The following is a 20,899-nucleotide window of genomic DNA, read 5'->3' on the forward strand; positions in this document are numbered from 1 at the left end:
TTCTTTTACTCCCATTAACGCCTTCCAGCCCGCATCCATCTCCCACCCAGGCCCTCACCACCCCATTGTCTGTGTCCATGGGCTATACATATATGCATACAAGTTCATTGCTTGATCTCTTCCCACCCACCCTCCCCTGCCTTCCCTCTGAGGTTCAATGGTCTGTTCATGCTTCTATGTCTCTGGGTCTATTTTTGATCATCAGTTTACTTGGTTCATTGCATTCCACATATGAGTGAGATCATGTGATACTTGTCTTTCTCTGACTGGCTTATTTCATTCACCATACTACTTTCCAGGTCAATCCATGCTGTTGCAAATAGTAAGAGTTCTTTCCTTTTTATTGCCATGTAGTATTCCATTGTGTCAATGTACCATAGTATTTTTGTGTGTGTTTTTCCCCCCACTCATCTGCTGAACCCAATTGATTTTAGATGAATGTCTGGAATTTTTTAAGTCATTTACATACTGAACCAAGTCAACCACACAGCAATCCCACTGATTACTCAGCAATCACTATTATGGCTAAACCAAATCTAGTCATCATTGGGGGGAAAAGTTGATTTGGTTTTTGTGTGAATTGAATTACCCTTGTGAAATGCAAAGAATGGAACCACTCTACTAAACTGGAACCTTAATAAAATATCAGTGGTCCTCTCCCATTTCCAACTCTCAAGTTCAGTTAAGTGACATTTTTTTTAGTTTACTGACATCTCACATGTGCATGCCAGTAAAGTTCACAATTGTTACTCCACACAGCTGTGGTTTACAGCTTCTCTTCACATACAAGATGCTGGCACCAGAGCAAAATGATTAACTTTTATATGCTCCTAACATATGGACTAGACTGTTAGAATCTGGTCTTGTGCTCTAAAGAGAAAAATGCAGTTTTTATTAACATGACCCAAATTCCTGGGGAAAAAGTGTTAAGTTGTGATCCCTCTCTAAGTAGAGAGATTACAATTTTAATGGCTTTGTTTCGAATTCATTTGACTTGAAGTGCCCAGAGTTATCTTTTAGTAAAGGGAGGGGGAGGAGGGACCTGAAAGTTCCATTATAGAGAGAGTTAATAGTGGAATAAATTGACAAACTGTAAAGGACCTTGAGACTTTTCCTCCAATATGAGCTATGAAATGAAAGCAAAGAACCTTTCATCCTAAATGGGAACATATTTCTTTTCTATGAATGAGAAAGATGCTGGCTGAGAGAATCAGAATGTATTTTTCTTGCATTTCTGACCATTTGAAAAATCAAAAACTGCTATATTTGCTATACTTGACAGGAACATTAAAGAAATAAAACAAAATGGCTCTAAATTGAAGTGCCACTTAAAAATAAAATGTACATTCGCTGTCACTTTTAGGAGCTATGTTTAAAATGTGTTTGGGAAAGACAGTGGATCTCATTCACAACAGATACTAACTTTCCCAATATTAGTCATCATTACCACTCGATACGGAAGGTTTTAGTTTCTAGTGTTTAAGGTTATTTTTAGTTTTCTAAGGACATAACAGCAACAGAGTCTCCCTAGAGCTAGGAAAGCATGAGGGACTTTAAGAAATGGGACTCAGGACCCATGCTGGACAAGACGTGGGCGAAAATTCTCTGATCAGCATTGCCTCAGTGGGTCCCATTTGAATCTTTTTAATATATATATTAATTATATATATATATAATTAATTTCAGAGAGGAAGGGAGAGGGAGAGAGACATAGAAACATCAATGATGAGAGAGAATCATTGATCAGCTGCCTCTTGCACACCCACACTGGGGATCAAGCCCGCAACCTGGGATATGCCTTAACTGGGAATGGAACCATGATCTCCTGGTTCATAAGTTGAAGCTCAACCACTGAGCATCACCGGCCTGGCCCATTTGACTCTTGATCCTCAAGATGCTTTTCACAAAAAGATTCTTACTGGTTTTGGAAGCTCTGTACATGAGAACCACGTTGATATTTCTGCAGTAAAGATACCTATTGAATTTTCATATTTAATATTCTCCATACTTTTTGACCATAGAAATCTCTTATTCACCACACCTCTTCACCTCCCACAAGCCTAGTGTTTTATGAAACACACTTCAGAAAACACTGTTCTAGATACTGATAACATGGGACTCTTCTAGAGCCAAAGGAACTTTTAAAACCTTGTGCTAAACTCTGCGAATCCAGAATAGCGACTTCTCTCACACACTCAAAAATAGTGGTCGCCCAGCCAGTGTGGCTCAGTGGTTGAGTGTTGACCTAAGAAAAGGATTAGGAGGCAGAGGAGGGGGCACAGATGAATGGTGTGGTGATGAGAGTGAAGGGACAGAAATATCTCCAGAAAGCAGAATTAGCATGGATAATGGCATGGCACTATGCAGCCCTGTGAGCAGTGCTGGCTGTATGTTCTGTATATAAATGAAATAGAAGACACTGTCTTGTCCTCGTGGAGCTTACAATTTTCTCAAGTAGACAAGACTGTTGTATGAGACAACTGCACAGCTGGGTAGGCCAAAGTACTAAACTCCACAGCTCTGCTTGCAAATTATTGGAGATGAGTATAATTAACATTTGCTATTTCCATTATTCAAATGACCCTCAGCATCATTTGCTCTACTCCTGAGACAAGAATCTGACTCTTGCCCATTCCCGGCGGGTGCTGGGAAGACTCCCCAGCTAGTGATGGCACCTTCCAGCTCCCTGGGTCACACCTGCAGAGAGCAGTGTGGTTCTCTGCTGTGCCTTGAGCATGAAGTCAGCCTATTGAGGCATCTCAGTTCATCGGGGATAAGCAAGAAACGGTTCCACTTTTCCCTGCAACTTCCCCGCTCATGCTGACACTGCACCTCTCTATGGGGACAGGAGCTCTCTTACTCATATTCCAGCCCCATTTCATAGATTCGCCTGATATTTTCTGTTACTAAAGATTATTTTTGGTTTTGAAGATTCCTTCTTATTTATTTTTAACCTTTACTAGCATATCAATTCAAAGTTCTTTGCCCCATTCTCCCTTTCCCTCCAGGGTGGACTGAAGCTTTCATGACTGACAGAGTCTTCTCTCAACACCTCTGCTCTGGGCCAGCTCCTCTGGTGCAGGAAGGGGAGGAAGAAAGGGGAAAGGGCAGAGTTCTGTTTCCCTGACTGGCAGAAGTGGCACATTATCTGGCTGGTCACAGCCGTCCCTGCGGCTCATCCTGAACGAGCCCCTCAACTCTTAGTGACCTGTTATGAGCTGAACTGTACCAACAACCCCCTCTCCCAATTTATATGCTGAACCTCAGAATTTGACTTAATTTAGAGATAGAAGCTTTAAAAAGGTGCTTAAGTTCAAAGGAGGTCCTATGAGTGGGCCCTCATCCGTTATGACTTCATTGTCCTTATAAGAAGAGATTAGGACAGAGAAAATATACAAACAGATCAAGGGGCGACCATGTGAGAACACAGGTTTTCTTAAATAAATAGATATAGACAAGCTGCTTTTAAAAATTATAGGTGAAGGACCTAGAAGAACCAAAAGAATTTTTGAAAAAGAAGAATAAAGTTGGAGGAATCACACTACCTGCCTTTAGGACTTACTATAAATGCTACAAGAGGCAGTGTGGTATTGGTGAAGAGTTAGATATGTAGGTCAATAAAACAGACCCGCACAAATACAACCAATTGGTTTTTGACAAGTGTGAAAGCAGGTCAATGGAAAAAGGATAGTCATTTCATTAAATGGGCATACTTATGAAAAAATGAATCTCAACCTCGTACCCCATACAAAAATTAACTCAGAATAAATGCTAGTTGTAAGTGTAGAATGTAAAAGTAGCTATTGAGTGTCTGTTACACACAGCTGACTCCTTGGGAACACCCTTGTCCTCTCTGGTCAGTCTTTAACACCCCTGCTCACGTTTCCCTTTCTCATTCTGAATGGTTCTCTTCAGGAGCCCACCCTCATCTCCCACAGTATTTCAGATCAGCATCAGGAACCCCCCGCCACCCAGCAGCTCGCCATCGTTTTCCATCTTGCTTCCCTCCCTTTGTCTTGAGTCCTTTCCTCCCTTAATCATCCCACTTCCACTTCCCTCTCCTTTCCATGCTTAGAAACCTCATTACTCCCAGACTGCTCAATTTTCTCTAGCCTTTTATTTGTATTTTAATCTCTTCCAAGAAGCCTGTCTTAGTTAAAAGAACTCTTTTTCATGTCAACTCATGGTATTTCCATGACTTTTTCTTCTATTTTTTAAAATATGTTTTATTGATTTTAGAGAGAGAAGGGAGAGGGCGAGACACGCGTCAACTGGCTGCCTCCTGCACGTCCCCTACTACTGGGGATTGAGCCAGCAAGGGGGGAGGGGGTAAATAGAGCTGGCGATCTCTCAGTGCATGGGACAACACTCAGTGCATGGAGCCACACCAGCCAGGGCCCTTCTATTGTTACTTGTATAGACACAGTGATATATTGCCCACTTTATTGATTTACATGCCTGTTCAGAGTTTATTTATTTTTCTTACTTTTTTATACATTTTAGGATTTGGCACTATCTGTCCCTGACTATTCTGGCTAGGATTTTCTTTTATCCCTTGTAGAAATCACCTATGCATACCACCCTATCTAGAAAGATGATACACATGTAATTATCTATTGACTGAAACACACACCCAAATTAAACAGAATGAAGTGGGCCTCTGTGTGCGGAGGAACGGACTCACCAGGGCTCCCTGACAGGGCTGGCTCCTTACAGCCTCTGTTTCAGGAAGAGTGGAAGACTGTTCATGTCCTTGACCCTAGAACTTGGTCATTTAGAGTCAGCTCATCCTGCTAAACTCATTTGCTGAACTGTCAGGATGGAGGAGCAGCCATAAATAGAAAATGAAAACTCAGAGATGGTTATTAATGGCTCCTCTTAGGAGCTTAAAGCATTTAATTTGGGGAGCTACAGAATCAGGAACAATCAACAAGTATGTTAGCAGTGAAAGCATTACAATGCTTTGCAGATACAACATGGAGGCTCATCTTGCTCCCTCCACATCCAAATAAAAGGGGATTCAGCCCTTAGCAGGTTTGGCTCAGTGGAGAGAGCATCATGGGCCCGCGGACTAAAGGGTCCTGGGTTTGATTCTGGTCAAGGGCACAAACTTTGGTTGTAGGCTTGGTCCCCCACATGCCGGATGCAACCAAACAATGTGTCTTTCTCACATTGATGTTTCTCTCTATGTATCTCCCCCTCCCTTCCACACTCTCTAAAAATCAATGGAAAAATATCTCGGGTAAAGATTAACAAAAATAAATAAAAAGGGGAGCCAGTGGAAGTCAAGATTGAGAGACTTAACTGTTGATTTTACTGCAAATCAAATTCCACGGGAGAGACCTGAAGGAGCCGGTGGAGACAAAGCTCAGTTCTAGCTTCTGATGCAAAAGCCAGACTTTCAGGCTCAGATGATGTTCCCTCTGGAGCTACTCTTGTTTCTTATAGTTTTCCCCAAGTTCCTAAAGCCGTTGAGACCCCAAATTACTCTTTGGAAGTCAGGATTCATGATTCAAAGGCAGAAAAGGGTTTTTCAGGATCCTTTTGAAAACTCTTCTCTTTCCGCCCCTGAGCCCTTTGAACTTTCCTCTAGTTTACTAGTAGCGAGTGGGACATTGCCCAAACAGGAAAATATGCCATGAGACCTTGTTAGAACATCTTTCCTTTTAATGTTTTTATACGCAGATCATTCAGTTTGAGAAGTCCCAGCTGAAGGGTTAGAAAGCAGTGTAGCTGCCACATCAAATTTTCACGCATAAAATCTTCAGAGCATTTCCTATCAATAGGAAGAATTACAAAGAAAATTTCATCACCTCTGAAGTGGCCCATCAGCAGGCCTAAAGTGGTCGTACAAGAGGGGAACTGAGAGAACCCATGTTGACTGCAGCTGCCTCCATTTACCCAATCGACACCCAATACCTTGGCATCAAAGTGTGCCCCTCAGGCGGAGGCATGGCCCCCACCAGAGGCAGCTGTGTGCCAGCAGGAGCCGCTGCTGGTGGGGGTTGGGGGACTGCAGAAACCTGGGAGACGCTGATGACTCTGTGCTTTTCAGTATTTAGGCATGTGCCATGTGAACAGGAAACAGGAAAATGCCAATTGCATTCCTCTCCCTGATTTTATGTCATGGTTTTACACAAACACACACAGAGGTCAATCCTCTCAACCTTGATAAGGGATTAAACCGAAGACCAATATTTCTGTTTGATATCCACTAATGAAGGGGTGGTTACCTGCCCAGCAGCCCAGAGAGGAAGCTGGTTTTAAAGGACAGGAATGTTAGCCCGAGGCGCTCCGATGCCTGTGAATAAAAGCAAGGACAGCCACCGTCCAGCTAGCGGTAAACTTCAGCTGGACAGGGAACCTTAAATTAAAAAAAAAAAGTAGAGGCTTTGGTTTTTTTTTTTTTAAGATTCTAAGGTATCTGCTCTATATTTTGGGGAGAAAAGAATTACTGTGAAACAGAATGCATGCACAGAGAAGTGTGCAAAACGTAAATGCACAGCATAATAAATACTATAAAACCAACATCCATGCAGCCACCACCAAGACCAGGAGCCAGAGCATTGCCGACATCCCACAGGGCCCTGACCTCTCCTCTCAGATCTGAGGGCCCAGTGCGGGACCTCTTCCTTAAGTTTGGGACCAACAGCCTCCAAGGGTTCCCAATTTTGACCTTTTCCTTCCTCTCGGTAGTTCATCCCCTAAAAGTTTATGAAGTCATCGCCCATAATATCTATGTTCACTGAATTAGTGCCGCATTTAAGTATTTGAGGGTCTCAAGCAAGATAAATAAAAATGACCAAGAAAATGGTTACTCATGCATTGAAAATATTAGCATATTCTTTTCCAAAATGACAGGTATGTGGGATCCTGTTTCAGCCAGAACCCTGGGATGCACAGCCAGGTCTCCCTTCGTAAGGGGCCTGTGCCTTAAACATGTATTTGCAGTTTCAGCAAAAGCAGCACAACCTACTTCTGTCCATTAAGGTTTTCCCACCTTCAAAGGCTGTAATATAATAAAACCAAAAAATATATAATATAGATGTTTTAAAATTTAGAAGCTTAATTAATGGTCTGACCTATAACATAAGATGTACGATCTCTTTAGAGCTGAGTTTTGAGGACAAATATTGTTGTAAGTAGATAAATTAATCTCTAATTCTAGGCAGAAAATGAAGGTAAAAGGACGTTCCAGTGGCTCTCGGGCAAAGCCATATTATCTCTATCTCTGTATTCTCATTTGCTGCCTAAACAGTGCCTTACGACTAGGAGCTGTCCTATAAATGCTTGTGGTTCGAAGGCATTTTTACATGAATAATTTCAGAAAAAGAAAACAGAATCATGCTTATTAGTTTTGATGTGTATTCGTGGCTTGTTACTTATACTCAAAATATAGAGGAAATAAAGCTTGGGATTTCAAAAAAAATATTATGCATAATATACAACTCAGGAATACAAGGAAGCTTCTCAGGAAGGCACTTTTTAGTTCCCTCCAGTTGGTATAGAGTGCAGCATTAAGGCAAGATTCAGGAAGAGTTAAAAGACAGGAGGAAAGCTCTTTCGGAGAAAAACATAAAAAAAAAAGAATCTCTTTGTTCCTGTTCCTTCCTGCTTTTAAGTGATCAGGGCCAATGGAAGGCAGAGCCTGATTTCTTACACAGCGCCACCTAGTGGCGTAGACTGTGAACTTTTAAAAATTTTTTGCCAGAGGTTGAAAAATTGGAAATGCCAAAGCTGTGAACAGATTTGACAAATCATTATTTATATTTATGGGAGAGTGCTAATGTCAACTGACAAGTTCCTTGGATATATTTTATTTCAGAAAGTACATCTCCTATTCGTAATGGCTTATCTTTGCCTCTGCACAGAGCTGTCTGAGTCTACGCCGTAGTGTCTGGTGAGGAAGCACCAGTCCTGCCCACACCTGCCCATTCTCCAGAAGTTCATAATGAATCAAATCCTGACTATGCCCAAGGGAGGTCTGGAGAGGAAGCTAGAGGGCAGCCTTCTGGTGGGCCCCCTACTATTTTGTTTAAAGGAGCATGTTTGAATAAAGTTAAGACCCTGGTTTCAACTTTTCTCCCAAGTTAAGATAAAGCAAAGGTTGCAGACTGTGGCTTTTTTCTTAACCCAGCTTTTTATTCCTCTGCACATTGCTGAAAATCAGACCTAGCAGCCACACTCTTTTAACATGCAAAGGTCTCATGCTAGACACGGGTGCCAACGATTCCAAGAGGGACGTGGGAAGAAAAGAAGAGGAAATTATGAACAACGATAAAGAGGTTTCTCACCCTCCATTCTTAAAAGTATACCCATATTTGTTTCTAGATATAGCCTCAAAAATAAATAAATAAATAAATAAATAAAGCCCTTGAGAGGACAGCTATGGAAAGATCTAATTTTTCCCAGCTAAAAGCAGCAGAATCCTAGGTAAATCAAAGGAACTTGACCCAATTAAAACTCATTTGGCAAAGATCAGCAACTTCCTGCTTCCTGGCATGAGAACTGACTAAGCAACTAAACGTAAGTTGACTGTAAGTAGGCATAGGCTGTGGATGTAGTGGATGTAGGCCAGCAATGGACCAGTTCCAAGCTGGTTAGGGGAGTAGTGGGGTGTGGTCGATGACTGGGTGGGAAATTGGACCAGGTAACCTCTGAGAACCCCATGATTGAATGGCTTTGATTCCTACACTCCCTTCACTTGGAATCATACATGAATAGGAATAATCTTCCTAATATTCTAGGTAAACTGAGACCATGTTAGAGTGTTAGCATGAATTAATAACATATGGTTTTATAAATGCAAGAATGAAAAGAAGCAGGCAGAGAAAATGAGAAGTGAAAGTTCATGTTAGAGAAAGTGTGTGTGTGTGTGTGTGTGTGTGTGTGTGTGTGTACATATCCTATCTAATAAAGAGGGAATATGCTAATTGACACTCACACCATCGCAAAGATGGTGGCGCCCACAGCCAATAAGGAGGGATTATGCTAACTGACTGTCATGCCCTCAAAGATGGCGGCACCCACAGCCACAAGATGGTGGCGCCCAGTCCCCTCAACCCTGCTGGGGTGCTGCGCACCTGCCTCCAGAGTCTCCCAGTCCCCTCAGCCCCCCAGCCGCCCAGGGCTGCCCGAGGGCTGGCTGAGGCTTGAGCTACCGGCAGTGGCAGCAGCAGAGGTATGATGGGAGCATCACCTTCCCCTGATCACTGGGTCGCCTCCCGCCCGTGAGGGCTCCCGCACTGTGAGAGGGGGAAGGCTGGGCTGAGGGACCCCTTGTCCAGTGCATGAATTTTCATGCACCTGGCTTCTAATCCTATATAATGAGAGGAATATGCTAATTATCGGTTACGCCTTGAGGCATAACGACCAGATCACAGATTTGCAGGAGGGTGGGGCAGCGAACTACAGGAGGGCGGCAAAAAGCTACAGGAGGGGGCAGGACAGCAAGCTATGGGGGGGGGAAGGGAGAGGGAGGAGGGAGGCGAGGGGGGCACAGGAGGGCAGGGCATCGTGCGGAGAGCTACAGGAAGGCAGCAGAGAGCTACTGGCGCATAGATTCGTACACAAGGCTACTAGTGTATACCTAAAATTAAATTGCAAAAGAAACAATCACTTTCCTTTTCTTGAACTTTATCAGACCTTCACCCCTGTTTAAAGTTCAGTGTTAGTACTGCAGCCCTGGCAGAACTGAGACACTAACTGGAAAACCCCAGCAGGGCCTGTAGAAGCATCGGTTGCAGGGCTATCAGGGGGAGGTTCCAAGTACCTGTTTTGGTTAAAGGGATTGAGAAGAGTCGCTGAAGAAGCCTGTTTTCTGACGTTCTTAGGACTACAACCACATCCGCAGGGAGAGTGTCTCTGTTTTTCTCAAGAAACCCGGAAGCATCATATGATACCTGCAATATGAATAGCAAACTACAAGTTAGCCAATACTGTCCACCATTGGTGACACTGGTGAGCTGTCTGAGGTTGTCATCAATTGACCTCTGTGTAGAATTAATCTTGACACAGCCATGCTCTTAAATCCAGCCCACCAGATAAGGGGAAATTTTGAAATTTTTGACAGGCCAGTTTACCTTAATTTCTTGTTCAGGTGCTCTTTGAAGAGTCAAATCAATATCACATCAGAATAATTATTAAAACATTTTGGACATTCTGGAGGGAGGGGGCCTATGGGAGTGGAGTAGGATATAGGGAGGATAAATGGTGATGGGGAAAAAAATAAAATAAAGAAAAAAACATACTGTGCACTAACTATATGTGAAGCATCCATCCTATGAGGTAAACACTTATTATCTCCATTTTATTGGTGGGCAAACAGAGGCTTAGAGAGAAGCTGAATAATGTGCCCATGGTCACACATTTCAAGCGATGAGCAGCCATCCAAACCCAGGCCATTTGGTGCCAGGCTCACAACCACTATACTCTGAGTGCTTTCCAAGGTACTGCTCACAGCACCGGGGTGATTGCTCAGGGATGCTGAGCAGTTCTCAGTTCTCAGGAAGAGGGAATCCAAGTCAGAGAAATGTTAAGGAACACTCCAGAGAAATGTTAATGGTAAGTTAATTCAGGAAAGGACACCACCCAGAAAGAAAAGGACCCTTTTCTCCCTTAAAATCAAGAAGAGGGCGAAAGGGGGAGGGACAGGGGTGGGTAAGAAAAAGGTATAGAAGGACAGAGAGATGGAAAGGGAGGCATAAGGAAGAGGACAGGAATGGGAAGCAGATACGAATGGGGGAGGAAGGATCAGGGCAGATGTGGGTATCTCAGATGTGAAGGACATTAATAAGCAGACATCAATGCAAAGGTAAATTAAGTATTTAAGAGCAAAAACTGGGTTACAATTTCTACCAAAGATCCAAAATAGAAACCATCATGTACTGTGTAGAGAGAAAAACAATCCCCTTTGCTTGTGAAGGGGTTCAGAACAAGTCACCCCAAAATATGCCACTCTGACACGAAGAGTATTTTGAGTTAACAGCAATCAAAACCCAGAAGAATCAGGAAAAACTGTCTACCTCCCTCTCAACTGCCTAAATTTACACTGGAAGGGGCCTGTACCGGGAAGAGAGCTAGTGCCAGACTTTTTTACCTAAGCAACCAACCTGCATAACAGGGCAAACTTTTGTTTTCCAAACCCCTCCTCTGCCTTCCTTGAATGACCCCCTTCCCTCTGTATGGACAGACCGCTACTCCTTTCCTTAGCTCAGGATGTTATATAAGCTGCAGTTGCCTGGCTGTCCTTTGGGCATTACATTCTTTCGGGACTCTGTACATACATGCCTTAATTTGTTTTCTCAGGTTAATCACAGGGGTGGGGAACATCTGGCCCGTGGGCCATATAAGGCCTGAGAAATCATTTGGCCTGGCCCTCCCAAGGCGTTCGAGGTGAGTTAATTAAATGTTTGACCAAATATAGAAGGCTAATGTTTAAGTTGATGATTTTGTATGGCCCACGAATAATGTTATAAATATCCAAATGGTGTTTAGCAGAAAAAAGGTTCCCCACCCCTGTGTTAATGTACCTTATATCAATTTAATCAAAGAACCTAGAAGGGAAGAAGAGAAAGCTTATCTGCCTTTTCACTTGTACTAGATTGCCATTCAACCAGCCTTCAGTCAGGCAAAATTTATTTTAATGTCATATATGAATTTGAGAAATAATTTCAATAAACCTCAAATCAACAAAATAATCCAAAATGCCCTTTATTGAAGTCCTACCTATTTTCCGGGCCCAGGGCCTCAGCAGACCCCCACCAGAACCAATTAGCCATAATGCCACTGGCTCCTTTGGAGGAACTTGAGCAATGAGTTATTGGCTATGGGACTAGAGAATTTCCTGAATTAGTCGCCCATCCACTTCAGGAACTTGAAGTTGAGACTGAAGTAAAATGAATGAAAAGTAGAAATTTTGTTTAATGTTGTGAAAGCTTAACATCTGGATGACGAAGTGAATTTCCCCCCCCCCCCCTTTTCATCTAGACATTTTGGGTGCCCTGTAGCCATACACTTAAAGTGCTACACTTGGAGCCCCACTGTGATACTAAGCTTCCCCTGTTACCTACACGTCTCCAAATGACCCCTGAATGTGAACATTCTCCGCCGAAAAAACTAGAACATGTTTTCTCTCTGAAGAGCTGTCACTTCTAGGCCAAACCCCGGGAGAGGAGCAGATGGCAGCTGGCCGGCCACCCCGGTGAGAAACTGCTTGCTTGCCAGGGGCAACTTTCAGCGATCGGCACCACTGAGAAAGCTTGGGCGCTGTGACTAGGTGTTCGGGAAGAGGTAAAAGGAGACAGAAGTCTGCAAGCAATTTCGTGAGTGGCACAGACGGCGTAGTATGGACACCTTCCCCTTGTCAATTTCAGGATGAGTAATTCGGCTCGGCTCACCTTTCCGGCGTAGTGCTGAATGCCAAAGCTCAGCTCCACTCCCTTGGGCCTCCAGAAGTATGTGCAGCGTAGATTATCCTCAAATTTATCTGTGGATTTTCATGTTTAAAAGTTACAGCGTGAATTGTTTCCTCCATCAAACAAAAAACATGCTCCTTGCATGAGTGACTCAGAATAAGGGATTTCAGAGGAGCCTGATATTATCCTTATATTGTTGTTGTTGTTAATCCTCACCAGAGGACATTCTCTCCATTGATTTTCAGAGTGGAAGGGAAGGGGAGAGACAGAGAGAAACATCAATGGGAGAGAGACACATCTATTAGTTGCCTCCCACACGTACCCCAACAGGGCTGGAGATCGAGCCTGCAACCAAGGCATGCGCCCCTGACCTGAATTGAACCTGTGACCCTTCAGTTCACAGGCCAACAGTCTAACCACTGAGCAAACGGGCCAGGGCTTCACGTTGTCTTTGGTGTCAGGCCGTACTCTGAGATCTCGTGTTCTGCTCTGAGAACTCCTAGCATGGAGCATGGACAGTGATGACACCAGAACTCTGGCCAATTAGTTCCAGAACCATGAAGAGATCCCATGGAAGGCAAACACTCATCCTGGCAACTTGTGACAATTTTATAGATAAAACGAAGCCAACGAGGGTGACAATTTCAACTCCTAGAAGCGAATCTTGCCACAAACCAATTTTCCATCTGGGGAAAAGACCTGAAACTTTGTTCTCCCTCGAGGATCACTTTTGCTATTGCTGTGACTGAGAGCCACCTCTGTGAGAGGAATGGTGCGAAGTACTAAAGGGATGCCAGGATTCTAGCTTTGCTGCCTCAAGCATCTCACAGTCTAAGTGAGGGCCAGGATCATGTGCAACACCGCGGATCTGAAGAGAGGAAGGAGGCCAAGAGGAACAGGGGTAGGAGGGCCTTTAATGCCAGGAGGAGGTGTTTTATTGTCATGCCATAGAGAACAGTAGCCTACAAAAGGAGGCTTTAAACAGACTACATTAGCTAGGATGTGCAGGATAGAGGGGAGAGTAGGAGCCTGGACGCCAGGAGACCAGAAGGGGCCTCTATACAAACTTGGCCTAAAGATGGAGGGGCGTCCAGGTGGAGATATGCGAGCAGGGTAAGAAATGGAGGGGAAGCAAGTATTGCTTGTGGGAAACAAGGGAAAAGACGGTATAAAAACGATGTTACATAGGCTCATGGTATTTCCGTTTGCAGAAATAGGATAGTGAGGAGGGTTTGAGAGATTTAAGATGAATATTCTACCAGGACATTTGCTGAACATTTCCATTCCCTAAAAGCACTTTCACAACTCACCAGGTGGCTAAAATACACAGGATAGGTCCATTAAGCCACACTCATTGGATGACATGAGCCAGGCTCTCTTCTGAGTGTATGTCCCTTTCCAAAAGGTACCTACCAACCAGGGTCTGATCCGTGGCCTGGGGAAACCGACTTTCCTCATCCAAAAGCACCAGTAGTCCCAGGGGTTTCTGGAGGAACATATCCAAGAGTGGCCGGTTGTCCTCATACTCCACGGGGGCAGCGTCAATGCCCTCATTCTGATATTCCATCTGGAAGGAAACGGAGTGTGATTGTCTCCAGCCCCAAACTGGCCGAGGCACCACCAGGCTGCCTTAGCATGAACTTTCTATGTCCTGCAACGCTGAACACATGTGGAAAACAAGGTGTGTTTATGCTGGTAAAGGACCCTTCTGCATATAACACTGTTAAAGCTTTGGTTTAAGCCTGACCTACGGGTGGCCTGTGGCAGGCAGCTAAAGCGCAAAAGAAGGGATGGCTCTCCGTCTCCCAAATGATGATTTGGTAACATAATTTAGAAACTCTTTTAGAAAAGAAGTTGAATTTTTAAAAATTTTTTCTGTGTGAGAAGTATGGTTTAAACCAGGTAGAAAGCAGACTTCTATTTTGCAAAGGATTCTGCAAGGGGATCACCTGGGACTGAAAAACTAGAAAAAGTCCAGATTTCCCTGGGAAATAAATGCATGCAACCTGGACTGAAACAAGGTCAAATTTTGTGCGGGGGCAGGGGGGAGGGGGAGGGAGAGGTGGTTTAAGAGGAGAGAGCAGTGTAGTATGGATTTATCCAGCTCCGATGATAAAACCAATATTGGCATTTTTACTCCATGTCTCTGTTTCTCTAATCATATTATAGTTTGTGTGTCCCCACTTCTTCATTAAAACAAGGGATTTGGTCAGAATGTCTCATTATTGCAACTATTTGATACAGGAGAGTCTTGGGGTTGGGGTGGAAGAGAAGGGTCCAACTAGCTCCACACCCTGTTTTATTTGTCATGAAACTCATTGGGGAAAGACTTGCATTTCAGAAAACCTATCCTCCTCTTCCCCTGAGACACCCATCCAGTTCCGGTAGGATCTGGTGAGCTGGAGGTGAGGGATGGCGCCGGCCTGAGTGTTAAGAACATAAGAACCTGTGTTCTGAATTCAAGATTGTCCCATGTTATTTTGGACATGATCATAGATATTTTTAGCTAAATAAAGTAGAAGAAAATCCTGCATTCGGGGCAATACACATGAAACCGTTTGGAAGCCACATTTAAATAATTGGCTTGGCACCAGCTCCACCCAAGGGAGGAAATGTACCTTTCCACAAAAATCAAGACTTCTTTGTTTTTCAGGCTAAATGTAGACCATTGATTTATTTTGCCAGTGGTTTTTCCCTTTAGAGCCTTTCACCTGTTAGCCTAACAGGGTTTCTGATTCAAATTGTGGGCAACTTGGAAACACTTTCCCCGGTCAGGTTTACTGACTTCAGAGTTCACTATTACCTGCTCAAGAGCAAAAACGTGCTGATTGAAGTAGTACTGGATTTGCTCATTGGCGATGTTTATGCAGAGCTGCTCAAATGAATTTCTCCGGAAGTCCTCAAATCCAAAAATATCCAATATCCCCACATTCATACCGCCAGCTGCACTACTGCATGAGAGAGAATACAACCTTTTAGGGAAGGAAACATTCATCTCAGAGGAGAGTGAGACTGTATGTATGTGCCCACGTATTTATCAATCCATGTACCCACTCATGGAAAGCAGCATTCTGCCGCCTCTAAGAAAGGAATAGTTTGTGTCTTAAACCATGTATTCCTTTAGTCTTTCAACAGTATTTCCAACTTGTTTAAAGCAGTAGGAGCTCCAGATAGAAAGAGATGAAAGAGGAACCACTCCAAATGGATGGGAGCTGACTCTCATTCTTTCACCTCCCCACCCACAATCGAGGGAGTAGTGGTGATAATGTAAGGTCCTGTGCTTTAAAACTTTTCATGAAATGTCTCAGTTGATTCTAATTATTAGAAGATTATTATCCTAATTTTACAGATGAGAAATCCGCCACTTAAAACATGCAGCTGATCAAGCTGTAGAACTTGGATGCCAATCCTGTTTGTCAAGTTCCAAGCCAAGTCTGTTCTCTTCAACAGTACACTGTACTGGCTCTGTCAATCATCTGCCTTTCAGGTATCACTACTTGGCCCTCCTGGATCCCAGTGCATTTTTTTTTTAATTTTCTTTTTATTAATTTCAGAGAGGAAGGGAGAAGGAGAGAAATAGAAACACCAATGATGAGAGAGAATCATTGATCGGCTGCCTCCTGCACTCCCCCTGCTGGGGATCGAGCCGGCAACCCAGGCATGTGCCCTTTCCTGGAATCGAACCTGGGACCCCTCAGTCCGCAGGCTAATGCTCTACCCACTGAGCCAAGCCAGCTAGGGCCCCAGTGCACTTTTAAAAGAAGACCTAAGAGCTTTGCTAAAGAAAACCCAAGAGAGGACCAAATGTTTTGTCCTGCAAACTCTGAGGCACCGGGGTTGATGACAGCTCTCCCGAGGCCTCTGCTTCCTGGCGGAACTTGCCATATGTTTTTCTCTGGCTGCAGGAGTGTATTGATGCGATTTACAATCCAGCTGAAGAGCCTCCCATACAAGGCTTTAGACATGGCGTCTCGGACGTCCGAGGCCCTGTCAACAGTGTTGGCGCGGATGATGGTCTCTCCTCGGGTGACCACACAATGGGAAGTGAGGGCCTCCTGGAGCTCTTCGGGGCGGATGCAGAGCACAGAGGCAGCTGGAACAAAGGGAAAGGGTGACACTGGAGAATGAACCTATCCATCCATTCATTCATCCTGCCAGCATTTGTTCAACATCTACTCTATCCTTGGCACTGCAAAGTCCAAGATAAACAAGCCAGGTCCCTAACCCCAAGAAGCATCCAGATGACCCAGTATCTCCCAAAGTGTTCGGAAAGCTCTGCACTGGTGTTAGATTTAAAAAAGTGGAAGGAAGTCGCTTTGGTCAGGTAAGCTGGAGCAATTTCTGGAGACTATAATATCCGCTTAGAGAGTCACAACACAAACTAGTATTTTACAGGCCATAAAAAGTAGCTGTATTTTAACATAAAAGGTGTTCATTTGGTTTAAATGAGGTTTTTGTAAACTCAGGATTCTCATTCTTTGTACCACCATTATTACTTGTAAAACAAAACAAAACAAAAAAACAACAATTAGGTGCCTGCTTTCTCCCCTGCTGATGTTGATTCAACGGATTTAGAGTGGGGTCCAACCTCTCGTATTCTTTTAAAAAAATTCTTGATGATTTTCAAAAGCTGCCAGTGTTGAGAACCACTGCCCAAAGTTACCTGCCGTGAAATTCTTTTCTGCAGAACACCTATTTGCAGCTCATGTTCTACAAGACATCTTTCAGGAAACACTGGTTAGTGAAAACACTCAGAGCTAGCAAAAGAACCAGCAATAGCTGCACTAACTTCTATAGAGTCTTTAAAAACTACCAACGTGAGAGAAAGATGCACTTTGGCAACACAGTGCACAGGCATCAAATAATTACCATTTTTCAAAGCTTCAGCATTAGGCACCTCACTTTTATCAGTTTGATGTTGAGAAGAAATAGCTGCAAATTCAATGTTCCCAATATTCAAAATCCCAGCCAAAATTCTGTACACTGAATGCACCTCCTGAAAAAAGACAAGAACCATGTTTGAAGGTGATTACCAAGGAAACCAAGGAAGCACCAGCACTGTGACAGAAATTGCCAGTTGTCACCAAAATCCATCCTTTCCCTTTTCCTGGCATACAAAACAAATTTCTTTTTTTTTTTTAATGGTCTTTAAAGTTTGCTTTTATTTTATTTTTTTCCCTAAATGTCCTTGAGTCTGAATTCATTCCTCTAAGAAGAACAAATCCTCTGAAATTTCAAATAGAAAAAAAAGATATGATAGAAAGGAGGAAAGTGCTCCACATCCCAGAGTTCTATGTTGGTCAGTAAGAGCTGGATGGCTTTTTTTTACTGTATGTTTTTTATTGCTATATAACACCACATGGACATCCTTGTGCATGTTTCTGTGCATGTATCAAATTATTATTTTTTAATGTTTATTATTTTAAAACCTTTATTGTGAGAGTATTACAGATGTCCTTAATGCCCACTCCACCTGGTTCCCGCCCTGCCCTTCACCACCCTATTGTCTGTGTTCATAGATAATGCATATATATAAGATCTTTGTTAAATCTCTTCTCACCCTCCACCCCCTCTTCCCTCTGAGAATCATCAGTCTGTTCCATTTCCATGCCTCCAATTCTATTTTATTCACCAGTTTATTCTGTTCTTTAGATTTCTTATTTATTTTGATTTTTATATTCAACTAGAGGCCTGCTGCATGAAAATTCATGCACTGGATGGAGAGTCCCTCAGCCTGGCCTGCCCCCTCTCACAGTCCGGGAGCCCTCAGGGGCGGGAGGCGACCAGGCAATCAGGGGAAAACGATGCCCCCATCACACCTCTGCTGTTGCCACTGCCAGCAGCGCAAGCCTTGGCCGGCCCTGATTACCTGAGCCCCAGGTGGCCCTGGGCAGCTGGGCAGCTGACATCCGAGGCTTGCCTGTGCCTCGGCCTAGCCCTGGGCGGCTGGGGGGCTGAGGGGACTGGGGGACTCCGGAGGCAGGCGCAGGGAGCGGCCAGACCTGCTTGGGGGCGGGCTGGCCGTGCCGCATGCCTGCTGCCCCAGCAGGGCTGAGGGGACTAAGCGCCACCATCTTGTGGCTGTGGGCACCACCATCTTTGAGGGCGTGTCAGTCAATTAGCATATTCCCTCTTTATTAGTTAGGATTGTTGATAGGTATGTATTTATTGCCACTTTATTGTTCATTTTTAAAATCTTTTTCTTCTTCCTCTTCCTCTTCTTAAAGAATACCCTTCAACATTTCATATAATACTGGTTTGATGGTAATGAACTCCTTTAGCTTTTTCTTATCTGTGAAGCACTTTATCTGACCTTTAATTCTAAATGATAACTTTGCTGGGTACAGTAATCTTGGTTGTAGGTCCTTACTATTCATCACTTTGAATATTTCTTGCCACTCTCTTCTGGCCTGCATAGTTTCTGATGAGAAATCAGCTGACAGGCATATGGGCATTCCCCTGTAGGAAACTAATTGCTTTTCTCTTGGCTTTTAAGATTCTTTGTCATTAGCCCTTGGCATTTTAATTATGATGTGTCTTGGTGTGGGCCTAAAGAGGTTCCTCTTGTTTTGGGACTCTCTGTGCTTCCTGGACTTGTAAGTCTATTTCTTTCACCAGGTAGGGGAAGTTTTCTGTCATTATTTCTTCAAACAGGTTTTCAATATCTTGCTCTTTCTCTTCTCCTTCTGGCACACCCATAATTCGAATGTTGGTATGCTTGAAGTTATCCCAGTGGCTCCTTACATTACTTTCAGATTTTTGGATTCTTTTTTTTTTTTTTTTTTTTTTTTTTTGCTCTTCTGATTTGATGTTTTTTGCTTCCTCATATTTCAAATTGTTGATTTGATTCTCGGGATCCCCTAGTCTACTGTTGAATCCCTGTATATTATTCTTTATTTCTGTTAATGTATGATTTATTTCTGACTGGTCCTTTTCCATGACTTTGGCATTCTCACTAAGATCCTTAAAATTTTCACTAAGTCCCTTGAAGGTCTCATGAAAATCATTGAGTAACTTTACAACTGTGGTTTTGAATTCTGTGACCAGTAGTCTGCTTTCTTCCATTTCTTTCATTTGTGACATGTTTCTTTGTCTCCATAGTTTGGCTGCTTCCCTGTGTTTGTTTCTATGTATTGGGTAGAGCAGCTATGTCTCCTTGAGTTGGTAAAGTGGCCTTGTATAATAGGTGTCCTATAGGGCCCAGTGGCTCAGAACTCCCAAGTCAACTGAGCTGGAACCTCTAGGTGCACCCCTTTGTGGGCTGTGAGCAGTCTTGTTGTAGTTGAGACTTGATTGCTGTCAGTGTCACTGGAGGAATTAACCTCCATGCCAATTGACTATGAGGACTAGCTGGGAGTACAGTGGGAGAGCTGCTGTGCAGGAAACACCCCTATGGAGCAGGACATGCTTCAATAGGGTTTTGGTGCTCACTGAGTCTTCCCTTTGCATGTATCGCTTGTGGATGTGTAGAATTGTAATCCTGTATGGTCTGAAGCTGTCCACCAGGTGCACTGGCTCTTGGGTCTTCAGGGAGGTGCAAAGTCAGCCACTGCCTGAGGCCACCCAGCAGGAGCTACAGAGAGATCTGCAGATTCTTCCTATTTGTATTGGGTTTGGAAGTGCTCAGGTGAGGTCCAGCTGTGAAGCAAGGCAGGCTGGTGCTGGTGCCGGGTCTTGGGCCTTTTATTGATAGGTTTGAGGCATATTGACACCAGCCTCAGCTTGAGAGACTTGAGCAAAATCTGAAGCCTAAGCCAGAACAGGCCATTCATATGGAAAAGCTGCTGCAAACAGCTTGGGTGGGGCTGCAAACTGGATGGGGCAGGGTCTCATCAAATCACCAGGACAGAGCAAACAGTGTGCTCCAAGTTGATGGGGACTCAGATATGGTTGCCAGTCAGCCCTGGGTTGGGGAGGTCTTGGCATAGGAACAAGCACCTTCAAGCACCCCTGCAAGCACCTTCTGAGCACCTCCATCTGGTAGAAAGCCCTAGTTCCTGCCCCAATGCCAGACAACCCAGTTCCTCCCCATATGTGTCTGGGTCCCCCAATGCCTCCTGACACTGGAGCTCAGAGGAAGTGAGTCTGAGTAAGATCATGCCTGACCCTTTAAGAGGAACACCTGGGTCTCTGGTAGCCTCCGTGTCCCTCAGACTCAATCCCCACTGATTTTTATAGCCCAAAGTTATAGGGACTTTTCTTCCCAGCTCTGGGACCCTGAGTGGGGGGGTCTGGTGTGGAGCTTGGACGCCTTGCTCCTCATAGCAGCCTCTGTAGGGACTGTCTCCCTCTGGATTAAAAAAGCAGCCCACATGGGTGCCGGACCAGCTCGTTCCACACCTCCACTCTCCTACCAGTCTCAATGTGCTTTCTTTTTTACTTCTCTAGTTGTAGGACTTCCATTCATCCAGCTTTCAGATAGTTCTGAATGATGGTTGTCTTGTGTTCCATCTACAAATAAATTTCTTAACCTCCCTTGCAGT

General features: G+C 43.9%; 1 protein-coding gene across 1 annotated transcript in view; it reads right to left on the minus strand.

The window, feature by feature from the left end:
• MYO3B (myosin IIIB) overlaps positions 1–20,899 on the minus strand; it is a gene marked incomplete at its 3' end in the record, with an annotated part of 367,317 nt that overhangs the window by 196,358 nt on the left and 150,060 nt on the right. Inside the window, exons 16-21 of the mRNA XM_079782950.1 lie at positions 17,286–17,412; positions 16,299–16,509; positions 15,220–15,367; positions 13,830–13,983; positions 12,399–12,487; positions 9,773–9,902 (exon numbers count right to left, since the gene is read on the minus strand). Coding sequence (XP_079639076.1) covers positions 9,773–9,902; positions 12,399–12,487; positions 13,830–13,983; positions 15,220–15,367; positions 16,299–16,509; positions 17,286–17,412 — 859 coding nt within the window. The remainder of the gene's footprint in view (positions 1–9,772; positions 9,903–12,398; positions 12,488–13,829; positions 13,984–15,219; positions 15,368–16,298; positions 16,510–17,285; positions 17,413–20,899) is intronic.

The sequence above is a fragment of the Cnephaeus nilssonii genome (assembly GCF_951640355.1).
Source record: "Cnephaeus nilssonii genome assembly, chromosome: 10".
Classification (NCBI taxonomy): domain Eukaryota; kingdom Metazoa; phylum Chordata; class Mammalia; order Chiroptera; family Vespertilionidae; genus Cnephaeus; species Cnephaeus nilssonii.